This window comes from Bos indicus, chromosome 15 (assembly GCF_029378745.1).
Source record: "Bos indicus isolate NIAB-ARS_2022 breed Sahiwal x Tharparkar chromosome 15, NIAB-ARS_B.indTharparkar_mat_pri_1.0, whole genome shotgun sequence".
Lineage (NCBI taxonomy): Eukaryota > Metazoa > Chordata > Mammalia > Artiodactyla > Bovidae > Bos > Bos indicus.
In genome coordinates this window covers 38,631,981-38,645,459 of record NC_091774.1, presented here as the reverse complement: position 1 = coordinate 38,645,459, position 13,479 = coordinate 38,631,981, and the positions used below count along the sequence as shown (strand labels likewise).

Below are 13,479 nucleotides of genomic sequence, written 5' to 3'. Positions count from 1 at the left end.
TTTAGGAGGAAAGCTATACGATGGAAATTTTTTAAAAAAATCCTTGCTATTATAAACAGTGCTGTGATGAACATTGGGGTACACATGTGTCTTTCTTTTTTTTTTTTATATATATATATATTTTTTTATTTACTTTTTTTTTTTGAACCCTCCTCTCTCCCCCCTCCCCATACGTGTCTCTTTCAATTCTGGTTTCCTCAGTGTGTACGCCCAGCAGTGGGATTGCTGGATCATAAGGCAGTTCTATTTCCAGTTTTTAAAGGAATCTCCACACTGTTCTCCATAGTGGCTGTACTAGTTTGCATAGATGAATGGATAAGAAAGCTGTGGTACATATACACAATGGAGTATTACTCAGCCATTAAAAAGAATACATTTGAATCAGTTCTAATGAGGTGGATGAAACTGGAGCCTATTATACAGAGTGAAGTAAGCCAGAAAGAAAAACACCAATACAGTATACTAACACATATATATGGAATTTAGACAGATGGTAACAATAACCCTGTATACGAGACAGCAAAAGAGACACTGATGTATGGAACAGTCTTTTGGACTCTGTGGGAGAGGGAGAGGGTGGGATGATTTGGGAGAATGGCATTGAAATATGTATAATATCATATATGAAACGAGTCACCAGTCCAGGTTCGATGCATGATACAGGATGCTTGGGGCTGGCGCACTGGGACGACCCAGAGGGATGGTATGGGGAGGGAGGAGGGTTCAGGATGGGGAACACATGTATACCTGTGGCGGATTCATTTTGATATTTGGCAAAACCAATACAATATTGTAAAGTTTAAAAATAAAATAAAATTAGAAGAAAAAAAAAAGAAATATACTTCAGAAAACTCTTACTTGAAATGAGGAAAAAAAAAAAATCCTTCAAAAATCCCTATCTAAAAATAAAGTGTCTTATTATATGGAGGTTTGACTACATGAAAGAATCTAATGGATTATTATGGAACTATTAAATATTATTATGATTAGGAAGGGTTTAGAAGAGCATAGGGAAAATGTTATAAAGTTAAGTGAAACTACAATATGGTAAAACACAAAATGATCACTACTAGGGAAAAAGTGTTTCAAAGATAAAAGTCATAATAAACTCTTTCTGAGGAAAGGTTTTTGTTGACCTGAACTGAACTGAATGGAATCCTATTTTTGATGTTTCTATCTCCACTACAATATTAACAAGATTTGTACTTCAGTGTTTTAACCATGACTGATTTTTTTCTCATTAATTTTCATTACATCACTCCTTATTTTAACAATGTGAAAAAGATATGAATAAAAATAAAATAAAAAACACTCAGTTTTACCACAAAGTGATTTTTTTTTTAATGAAAGCAAAGATTTTTTTCAGGCAAATGAAAGCTGAGAGAATTCATCTTCAGCAGACCTGCATTATAAGAATAATCAACTTCTTCAGGCAGGAAGAAAATATCAGATAGAAATCTGCATGTATACAAAAAAATTAAAAACACTGTAAGTATAACTTTTTTCTCATTAAAAAATATTTAGAAGAAAACTGACTATTTATATGGATGAATGGATAAACAGTAAGAGCAGAATATTAGACGGCCTGAAAAAAGAAAGAAGTTCTGACAACACTATCATTCAAATGAACCTTGAAAACATTATGCTAAATGAAATAAGCCTGTCACTGAAGGACAAATATTGTATAATTCCATTTATAATAGGTGTGTAGAACAGGCAAATTTATAGAGGCAGAAAAGCAGAATGGTGGTGGCCAAGGACTAGGGGAGGGAATATGGGGTTATTGTTTGCTGGTTATTTCCAGTTTGGGATGATGAAAAAGTTCTGGAGAGGGATAGTGGTAATGGCTAACAATTTGAATGTACTCACAACACTGAACAGTACACTTAAAAATAGTTTAAATGGTAAACTTTATGTTACATGTATTTTACCATGAAGAAAAATATGAAAATAAACAAAGCAAAAATGAAAAAAAAAAACACAAAACCCAAAAAGGTACTTGAACTGTGTCCTGTTTCCAACTCTCAATTACTTAAAACTTGCAAGTATATCCCTTCCCAACATGAGTCTGGTCACTAGGTAAATAAGAAAAGGGAAAGAAATGGTACATATATACATAAAAGATAACTGACTATTTAAAGGAAAAATAATAATAACGCATCACAGTGTTGATTAAATGACACGCAGAAATAAAATATAGGACAATAACATAAAGGATGGCAGTAGCGGTTGGGTAGAACGACAGTACATTATTGTAAATGAGTATATAGTCAGAATGGTCAGAAGCCACGAAGAAGGTATGAACTGCAAAAATGGGAATATATTTAAGAGGCATTTCTAGGATAAAACAGACTATGACTGGCAGGATGAAGATGCTGGAGAGACAGGCATTTCCTTCACTGGGCTCTGACTAATCCCAGCAATCAGAAATAACTTCATAAACCCGTGTATCACTTCCACTGGACTAATCATACTGTGTTGTTATTACATTACTATGTCAATTTTACAATCATTATACTATATATCTATATTTCATTATATTACTGTGTCCATTTCCCCATTTAAAGCATAAGCTCTTTTATGACAGGAATTAAGCATTCATTCACTTTTGGGTCCTCACTGTTCAATGCATATAGCAGGCACTCAATACTCATTTTAGGTAAATGTAGAATAAATGAACTTACATTTTGCTTTTTCTTCTCCTGAACCAAAGCCACATAGCGCAAGGCAATCTTGGTCAGAGTTGTGGCAAGGGAGGCAGCAACAAAGAAATCTCCATCCAGAAGGAATCCTCTTAGGGGAGGTCTGCAAAGCAATCAAGGCAAATGAAACCCACCAACTTCTTAAGCAGCATGCAGCTTTTGTACAAATGACTCAAGGAAGCCTATTTCATACTCTCACTGCCACCCTTCGATGATAAAAATCTCCACTAGCTCCCTCTTTACCTCTCAGAATAAAAAAGGAAAAAGATTTTAAAAAATACATGGCTTTAACACATCTGCAATGTTAAAAGAGCTAAATAAATAAACAGAAAACTGTTAAAGGTGTATATTCATTTATTGCGTCCCTTTGGGTAGTTCCAAACCTCTTTAAGCCTCAAATTCCTCCTCTATGAAATGTGGCTAATCAACAGAATACTGTCAAAGACTATCAGAGACAAGCTATTTATTTAGTACAATGCCTAATACATAGTAACCATTAAAATTTTAGACATCGTCAAAATTTTCATCATCTTCACTATATAATTGGAGAGCAAATATGGAGGAAAACATCAAATTTTTTTTCCATCAATCAGAAGTGCAAAATCTTGAAAATATGTTTTCCAAATGTTATTTGGAAATAAAACTCAAATATCATTAGTTACCTCCACTTAGTATTTTCTATGTGAGTAAAGTAATCTTAGTTTAAATAGAACACAGTTCAATGAGAATATTTATTAGGAGCAGAGAATTAAAACTATTAACACAATTTCTGGAAGAAAGAACTTAAACATCCTTTTCCTTCCAAGTATCTTAAATAGTGAAGATTTCTACTTGGATCAAAAGAGTAAACTAATAAGAGAAAGAAGTCCTCTGACTGTTTTATACACAGAAGTATAGCTCGCAGGTCCCAGGTGCTGCAAATTACCTTTCTTCCTCTTTCTTGGTTGGTCTAGAACTGCTAAGGGCACTCTGAGTTGCATAGGTGCCCATCTCAGTTACCAATTTCTGAACTGGACCCACAGTTATTTCTTCTTCAGGTTTTAATTCACCAGCTTCTTTTTTAATCTCTGACTCTACAATTGGGATCTAAAAATCAAAAGGAAACATCAAATATCAGTAGGAAGCCAAACATATTTAAATATCCAATAATTCTTCCCCAATCAGGGATCGAACCTGCACTCCCTGCATAGGAAGTGTGGAGTCTTAACCACTGGAATGCCAGGGAAGTCACCCAACTTCCTCTCTTTTAAACCAAGTAGATACTATGCATTTATTTCTTAATACCAGTCTGCTGCTGCTAAGTCACTTCAGTCGTGTCCTACTCTGTGTGACCCCATAGATGGCAGCCCACCAGGCTCCGCCGTTTCTGGGATTCTCCAGGCAAGAACACTGGAGTGGGTTGCCATTTCCTTCTCCAATGCATGAAAATGAAAAGTGAAAGTGAAGTCGTTCAGTTGTGTCCGACTCTTAGCAACCCCATGGGCTGCAGCCTACCAGGCTCCTCCATCCATGGGATTTTCCAGGCAAGAGTACTGTAGTGGGTTGCCACTGCCTTCTCGATAATACCAGTCTATCATCTAATTTATGAGCTCCAAGAGTCGTCAATCATTATCTACCGACCTTATTATATAGATGAAAAACTTGATGTCCAGTCAGGTTAAGGAAATTATATCCAAAGTCCCAGAGTTATTACTGGCAGAAGCAAGACTGGAATCCAGGTTCCTAACAAGCACTGTCCTTTCTATTCTACTATATGGGCTTGTTTAGATGAGGAAAATGCTGCCAGTTTTAGTACATAAATAGGTATTCTAAAGTCAGCCCTGTTCTTACAAGAATTCTTTTTTTTATAACACAGAGGATTAAGCAGAGTTTTACAATTCTTTTTCCTTTTTTAAAATATATAACCTTTTGTTCAAATAAAATTTTATCCAGAATGGTAAATACTACAGATAAAAGAACATGTGTTATCAATGCAGGGGAGGACAACTCCCCTAATTTCCCATTGACCAGAGGCTTAATTATCTAGGTAATTAAAATTTTTTCAATGTTCTTTAGCCCAAACACTAGTAAATAAAAACACAAAAGTAAATCACCACATAAAAGTCAGATTTACTAAAATAAAAATCACCACATAAACTAGCATTTATTAAAGTAAAACATACCTCCCCAAGGGACCTGCGGACCTCAGTCATCACACTCTGAATGTCTTCCTTGGTACTACAGTATTCTCCCAGGATCCACAATGCTCCTCGGTAAATCCTAAGGCAAGAATGCAAGTTACGAAGAACTGACTCGGCTAACAAATTTTGAAGCAGTGATCTTTTTTTGTGAGTTTAAGCTTAAGGAAGAAAAAAATATTCTGCAGTTCCAAGGGACTATGGATGAAACGTTAAGAAAGAATATAACAAGACACTAAGTTTCTTTGATTTTCTCCTGAAGTCACAAGAATTAAAAGGAAAGTAAGTGTTTTTATTTAGGAACATTCTACAACTGGTAAACCCAGGAGTTTAAAAAATAAAATACCCTAATGTTTCCCAGACATGTGTTGTCTTTCATTTCAGACAGAATTTAAGGTAACTTTGATTTTATAACCTACCACTATTAAAAGTATGTATTATTTTTATATAAAAAGTAATTCACTGAAGAGGCAGGGATGCCAAATAGACCAATGAAAAAGGAAGGAATGCAGAGAATCAAAACAACAACAAAAAAAACCTCAAATAAAAGCAAGCAACAATTTTCTAGTTAAAAATGTTGAAGTGAATTAAGTCTTCAGTCATCTTTTCCCTAAGATTTTCATTAAATTTATTCCAAAAAAATTCTAGAAACTGAAACCCTAAGAGGTTATGGCTGCCAAAAGCTAAACTTTGACATGATTTTTTTTTTCCAGAAAGGAAACAAATCTTTCTCACTTCCATAAATCTCAATACATTTTCATATCATAAAACCAACATTGTACTCCCTTCTTTTCTATACAGGCAGATATAAGGCAAGGCTACTACAATCCATCAGGTGATTTAAATGAAGCAAACTCAGCTGCAATAGTCCTTTCTCATTAGCAAAGGCTATCTGAAGGGAAACATAACAGATTTAGGCTGTTATTTTCAAACCTCCACTTCAGTAAATGCTAAAGAGGGAATATAAATAATAATGGTATCCCTAAAATAATACCTTTTAAAAATATTTGCCTTATCAGATTATTCCTTGCAAGTGTATAAAATGCAATTGATACTTAATACTGATCTTGTAAGCTGCAATCTTGAGCTCATTTATTAGCTCTAATAGTTTTGCTTGTATGTGCTGCGGTGGAGGGTGGGGGTAATTCTTTCCCTTGTTAATATGGTGGATTACATAGATTGAATTTTTTTAACTAGTCTTGCATCCCTGTAATAAGCCCACTTGGTCAAGGTACATAACAAAACAAATAAATAAAAATATGTTTCTTAGTCACTTTAGAATTTATGATGCTTTAGAGGAAATGAAAATGGAGAAACCTATCTAAATCATACCTACCTACCAAAAATTTTTTTGCTGATAGATTATGGATTCACTAAGAGTGAGAGTAGGGGTGACATGTTTCTGACATTTATTTTGTCTCATTTTGTCTTAACTGTTTTAAGACAGCTCTCCTGTCTTATATTTTCTATCAACTTACCCTTAAAGACAGAAATTGGTAAAATGCTTAACTTTACATTTAAACAGATTTTAAACCTACTTGACAGATTTGATAGCATGAAAGACTTCAAGCATCTTCTCAACAATAAGCATTCTCAGGTTATCAAAGCGCTGAATGGCTTCACGAACAAACTCCAAAACATCTGCAGCTGCTGCTTCATTACTGTCACTGAGAAATTCCATTAGCTAAAAGAATAATAAAAAGGGATAGCAATTACACATTTTCAGAAAGAAAATTACCTATTACCTAAGGTTAATAAGTAAACTGAACAAGTTTACAAAGAAAATAAACAATACTTCTCAAATACACAGCAAAATGTAAGTTGAGAGACAAGTCCCATTATGTAAACAAAGGCATGATGACTCTTCAGTTTACCTGCAGCGAAGTTTATTACAAAACACATGATAAAACTGAAGCTAGAGGACTTCCCTGCTAGTCCAGTGGATAAGAATCCACCTGCCAGCACAGGAGACACAGGTTTGATTCCTGGTCCAGGGGTCCAGGAAGATCCACATGCCTTGGAGCAACCAAGCCCGTGCACCGAAACTACTGAGGCCCATCACCCTAGAGTCTGTGCTGCGACAAGAGAAGCCACTGCAATGAGAAGCCCACACACGACGACTAGAGTAGCCCCTGCTCGCTGCAACTAGAGAAAGCCCATGTGCAGCAACGAAGGCCCAGCATAACCAAAAAAACAAAAACTGAAGCTGGAAATCCACAATTCAAAATAAATTAACTGCAGACACACAAAGTTGTAACTAAAAGTAAAATCACTTTAGAGAAAATTCAGAACTCAAAGTCAAAATTTCAAATTACAATAACATACCTCATTTGTCTGACAATGACAGAAAGAAAAACATTCTTGGTATGCTAATTTTTCCTCTAAATCCTTCAAATTTAAGAGATTATCTTAATTGATTATCTGAAAGAAACTTATTTGCCCTACTGATTGATTTATATACACAGAATATTTTACTATAGGTAATAGTAACAAACATTAAGGGCTTCACTCATAGCTCAGTTGGTAAAGAATCTGCCTACAAGGCAGGAGACCTGGGTGCGATCCCTGGATTGGGAAGATCCCCTGAGAAGGAAACAGCAACCCACTTCAGTACTCTTGCCCGGAGAATCCCATAGACAAAGGAACCTGGCAGACAGTCCATGGGGTCACAAGAGTCGGACACGACTTACCAACTAAACCACCACCAACAAACATTAGTTATAATAGTATATGGAGGTATATTTGTCATTATTTTTTATTGTTGTTTTTTCAGTGAAGATGTGAAAGAAAGAAGTCAGAGTTCTTATCCTTTTGAGCTTAGTAGCAGACATAAAGATCTCTTCTGACCATGAGATTTAGTGATTATAAAAAGCTGAGATTTCTAGAATTTAACTGTCAAATAACTAAAATTTCCTAATTCTTATTTTTAGAGAATTTCAAAATTGAGATCACTGAAATTACATACCACAGGAATAACATTTGCAGCCATATCTGGAAATCGGACAGAACAGGAATGCAATGTTCGCACAAGGAGTTGTCTGTATTTGTCAGTATCTTCATGCTCTGACACATTATTTGTTTTAATTACTTCCTTCTTGAGGACAATAACCAGCTGTAGAACAAAGCAAAAATAAGTGAGAATGACATCATGTTTGGCTTCATGGCTTACAAAGTGCTGTCAGAATTTTGTTTTACCTCTTCAACATTCCTAGAGGAGACAAGATCCAGTGCTAACTGCAGGGTCTTCTTGCGTACTTCTAAGTCTGGTGTGCTCAAAACTCTTAGGATGTCCATAACCAGATCCTAAAAAAGAACAGAAATAATCTAGAATTAATATCAGTATTTCTGGTCACAAGAAGAAAATCTTAACTGTAGAATAGAGGGTTCTATCATGACCTTAATTCTATGATCAATAATAAAACCACTACTGTTGGACAAAACAGATAATTTGAGTTGCCTGATGTAAGGCAACATGAAGTATGTAATATCACATATGATGCATTCAAACTGAACACGTTTACTCTGACTCTGTCAAGCTTTAGCTCAAACGTGCAGTTTATAGGAAATACAGAAGTCAGAGCAACCAGCTAAATGACACCGAAAAAAGTAACCAGATACATCCAGAAGGAGTCTCTCGAACAAGTCAGTGTTCTGAAAAAACGATACTGCTCAAATTAAGAGACTTAAGGAACCACACATGACAATTACATACATCACAACCAAGTGTGATGTATGGCTATAAATAGGAAAAATCAAACGAAAAGGGTGTTTTAAGAATATCTGGGAAAATTGGATGATTCATTAACAATTTTGTTAAGTGCGGTAATGTTATTTTGGCTCTGTAGGAAACTAATATTTTAAAGAAGGATACTTAAAATTCTATAGCAAATATTTTTAAATATAGCAAAACAAAATATTTCACTTCTTTAAAACTTTATATTTTTAAAAAATTCTGATAAAAATGTTCTAAAATTTTTAAGGATAAACTCCTCTATAACCTTCACTTATACATACCAGTTGTTAATAGCTCACATTTGCTGTGTCTTATTCTCTATACTCCTAAACGTTTCACTGTATACCCAAGAATAAGAAAAATTTCGTATATAACACAATTATAAAATTTAGAGAACTTAACACTGATTAACGATACTATTAACTAATACAGAGTTTGCATTCACATTTCTCCAACTGTCCCAATAATGTCCTTTTAGAAAATGTTTTTGTTGTTACTCTGATCCAGGATCAGCATTGAATGTAGCTTTATTTTTATCATGGGGCTTTAGTTTTACAATAATCATTGTCACAGATTAAACAGGTATATTGATAATTTTCTAGAATCTAATCATCTTTCATTCTCAGTTGGTGTTAATTACTTTGCAAAAAACGTAAATTAAAACTAAAACAAATATATCTCTACTGGTAAGAACACCGAGTGCAGTACAAATAGAAAAGATAAAAGGTAACACATTAATTCATGTTAGAAATTCCTTTTAATAACAAAGACAATACCACAAAAGGCTACGCTGCTTCAAGAGTTATACCTTAGTTGACCAAAATTTAAACTGCCAAAATCTCCAAGCATTTAAGCTAACCAAGATGAAAAGTATTGGGAATTATTTCAATTTGTAAGAAGATTCTATTTAGGATTTCTCTGTTTCAAAAATATTTACCTGTAGTACTCGTTCATGAGCAGGATGTTCTTTTAATTCTATCAATCGATCTAGAACTATAAGCTTTACATTGTTGTCACTCTCCTTAATAATTAAATCAATGTAACACTGAGCAGCAGCCTATGTAAAAAAAAGAAATACATTTTAAGAACACATTCATCTATCTTAAACATAGAATCTGAAAATAAGTAAAGCCTCCAAGAAGCCAAAATACATTCACTATCCTGCACTGAAAATTTATGCATTTTTCTCAGAGGAATGTGTCCCTCTACTACCCAAGTTCTAACAAATTTCATTATTTTTTTAAATTACAAAAAATTGGAAGCATCACAAATTAAAAGGATGAGAAGAGGCTGTTACAGGTAGGAACCCTCATTAACAGCCAAAAATTAAGGGCTGAACCTAAGGAATAAGGCAGAAAAAAGCAGATAGAGAATCCCAAACAGTTTAGCTACTGAGCAACTTTTAGTTTAGGTACAAACTCTAACCCACTTGCATTATAGAACAGAAAAAATCAAGAATATAAAGATGGCTCTGAGTCATTAAAAGCAAAGGACAAAGAAATCTGAAAGAGCTCCTAATGACTAAAGCTAGGACAATTTGATCAACAAAATAATAATATTAGATTATAATCCATAGAATAAAACATCCATACTGATATAAAGAAGAAAAGGAAGGAAAGAAGGAAAGGAGACAGCGAGGGAGGGAAGAAGGGATGAAGGAGAATGGACAGCTCCTCCCTGCAGAACTCCAAATAATAAGTGTAGAATGAGGCTAACAAAAAATCACCATTAGAATATAATAGAAACTGCTGTAGAAAAGATCTACTGATACGTGCTAAAACTAGTTGGGTATAAGTCTGAGGAGAAATAGGATATTTGCACAGTTTCTAAGTATGTTCTCAAGATATTTATTGATTACAAAAGGAAAAATCATAAGTCAACAGTAGAGAAACCTGACAGAGACCACCTTAATCGAATGATCAAGGTTAACATCACCAGTAATAAGGTATATCAGTATCATGTAGGATAGGATACACTGAGAATGGTGTACCACTTCTGTGGTATTTCCCTAAAATATTTGCACATTAAACTAATGAGGAGAAAATGCCAGACAAACCAAAATTAAGAGATATTTTACAAACAAACTGACCCAGTACTCTTCAAAAGTATCAATGTCATGAAAAACAAGGAAAGGCTGAGGAACTGTCACAGACTGGAGGACAGTAACACATGATAACTTAGTGTTACATGGGATCCTGGACTGAATTCTGGGACACAGAATGAACTTTAGTAGGATAACTGGTGAAATTTGAATAAAGTCTATAGTTTAGTTAACAATATTGTTCCAATGGTAATTTTAATTTTGACAACTACACAATTGTTATGCAAGACATGAACATCATGGGAAGCTGGGTGAAGGGTAACAGGAACTTTGACCTATTTTTGCAACTTTTCTGTAAGTTTAAAATTATTTCAAAATAATACATTAAAAAGAATTTTTTAAGTATTGGTGGTAAAAGCACTAAATTCCCCTATTTGTACAATCTGGGTTTTTACAATAATTCATTCTATGAATAGAGTAGGGTTCCTCACATAGTCTTGAGAGAGTACATTAAAATATTTCATTATTGAAAACATTCACTGGAACCTTTTTAGGGTCCGTCATGTAGGATTCAGCATTGATTTCCCCAGATCTAGTTCTTAATGTGACTGAAGTATAGGGTGGAGATCTTAAAATACCAGTTTCAGGCTCCAGAAACTAAAAATATTGCTATTCTGTCACTTTTACTTTTTATATACATACGAAAGCAAAAACTAAGAAAAGAAGGTTGGACTACATTGGAAATCAAAGAATTTTCTAAAATTTGTAGTTGATTGTAACGTCGCTAAATCAAAAGTGAGAAGACAGCATATCTATCGTCTAACTGGCACACAGACACAAAAAAGGACAGGACCTTGATGGCAGTAGGTGCACTAGAGAGTGTTACTAATGTTCCAGCAGCTTCGTATTTCACAGCAGGACTAGATGACTGTAGTAAGTTATAGATGCAGCGAATGAAACGAGCCCTTTCTGATGGATTAGCATGACAGACCTGGAGAAGAAAACACAGGTTTCAACTGAATTCAGGAACACGTGCTTTCAAACACATTCTTAAAGACAGATGTCAGCTTATGGGATATGCTGCTGCTGCTAAGTCGCTTCAGTCGTGTCCGACTCTGTGCGACCCCATAGACAGCAGCTCACCAGACTTCCCCGTCCCTGGGATTTTCCAGGCAGGAACACTGGAGTGGGTTGCCATAGTTTTCTTCATTTGAAAGCTAAGAGATGTCCGCCAATGCAGGATGAGACACCGTGATACAACACTGGTAATTTCAGGAAGAAATAGATTTTACTTCAAATAACCAACTGTTACAGCTACTCATTCATTCAATAATAATTTATATTTCCACTTTTTCATAAGAGATTTTCAGATGGCTTATAATTAAAGACATGCACACTATACACAAGACATTAACCAAGTAACTAACATGCATACTGTAACAGGTATTAAATTTGGTCCTACATTTCTATTCTGGATGTCACATCAAAAAGGTAAACATGATGTATTATATGAATTTCAATAGATAATAATAGAAAAATACTAGCTTTTTAATAAAGCAAGAGCACTTCTTTTTCAAGTACTACTATCGCACTTATTATTTGGGACCATATTCAATGTTAAAAAGACAATTAACATTTTCTATTCCATTCTAAATGTATCTTAATACTTTTACCTGTGAAGTAAATATTTCTTATTTTTTCTCTTTTGAAGTTAGCATTTGTTAGATTTTTCTAAAATGTACACAGTCAAATCTCTATTACTCCACTAAGACTCAAAACCTCTTTCCTCTTACTATAACCTGGACCCTACTAGACAAAGAAGTCATTGGACAGCAGAGAACTCCTACTTTTGAGAATCTCAGGGGCATCCCTAAACCATACAGATGAATTACATTTATATATTTACATATGTAATATTCATAGTTCTGGCTTCATCTTAAATGTCAATTCAAAATGACTGGATACCCTGTGTTGAAAGAGGCCTCTTTCCTGCAGAAGCAAAGAGGATGTAATGAGTTAGCAGGGTCCGCTATGTATTATGTCCATGCCATTCTATGCAATAAAAGTCATTCCTAACATATATTTTTGTTGGCCTCCAATGGTATTAATAGTAAAACTGGATGTTACTGCATCTTTTATTTTCTCAGAATATTAAGATACAATCAATTTTTTGAAGGATATATTGAATTAAAATGTTGTCAATAAAGTACTTCATTTTAAAACCCAAATCTCTGATCAAGTTTTAAAATTCCTGTGAGTCAATGGCATAAAATGTCATATTAACATATTTAAAATCTTTCTATTCTCTTTTACAAACAAGGAACAAAAATATATTTAAGATTTTTTTCCGTTTGTCTTTAGATTTCCAAAGTAGTTGGGTATGTATTCAAAAAAAGATCTTGACTTTTAGTTCAAAGCCTAATTCACAGTCAATTCAGTGACTGAGCAGTACACCACAATTTCTTCACATATGTATTGGGTCAAACCGTGAATTTTTCCAGAATTCTTTATGGAGATTTAGAAAGAATGGAAGAATTTGGAAAATATGACAAACCAAAGGGGGTAGGGAAGACTTTAATAGGCCATGCTGCAAAATATTTCTACTGTTAAAACATGTTACCCCATCAATTAAGTTGTGCCCTCAAGATTGTTTAACCTTATCTCAAACTCTTAATTTTACCCATTATAGATTAGTTTTACCTTATAAATTAGTTCAACAATAACCAACTGAAGAATATCTCCAAATGTCTGAACTTGATCAATACAAGTACTTAGGTAATCCAAAGCTCGATCCTGAAAAATTAAGAATATATTTATCAAACTCAA

General features: G+C 34.2%; 1 protein-coding gene across 1 annotated transcript in view; it reads right to left on the bottom strand.

The window, feature by feature from the left end:
* COPB1 (COPI coat complex subunit beta 1) overlaps positions 1 to 13,479 on the bottom strand; it is a 34,705-nt gene that overhangs the window by 12,915 nt on the left and 8,311 nt on the right. Inside the window, exons 6-14 of the mRNA XM_070803633.1 lie at positions 13,354 to 13,446; positions 11,507 to 11,644; positions 9,550 to 9,669; positions 8,075 to 8,182; positions 7,845 to 7,991; positions 6,418 to 6,563; positions 4,865 to 4,961; positions 3,628 to 3,788; positions 2,685 to 2,805 (exon numbers count right to left, since the gene is read on the bottom strand). Coding sequence (XP_070659734.1) covers positions 2,685 to 2,805; positions 3,628 to 3,788; positions 4,865 to 4,961; positions 6,418 to 6,563; positions 7,845 to 7,991; positions 8,075 to 8,182; positions 9,550 to 9,669; positions 11,507 to 11,644; positions 13,354 to 13,446 — 1,131 coding nt within the window. The remainder of the gene's footprint in view (positions 1 to 2,684; positions 2,806 to 3,627; positions 3,789 to 4,864; positions 4,962 to 6,417; positions 6,564 to 7,844; positions 7,992 to 8,074; positions 8,183 to 9,549; positions 9,670 to 11,506; positions 11,645 to 13,353; positions 13,447 to 13,479) is intronic.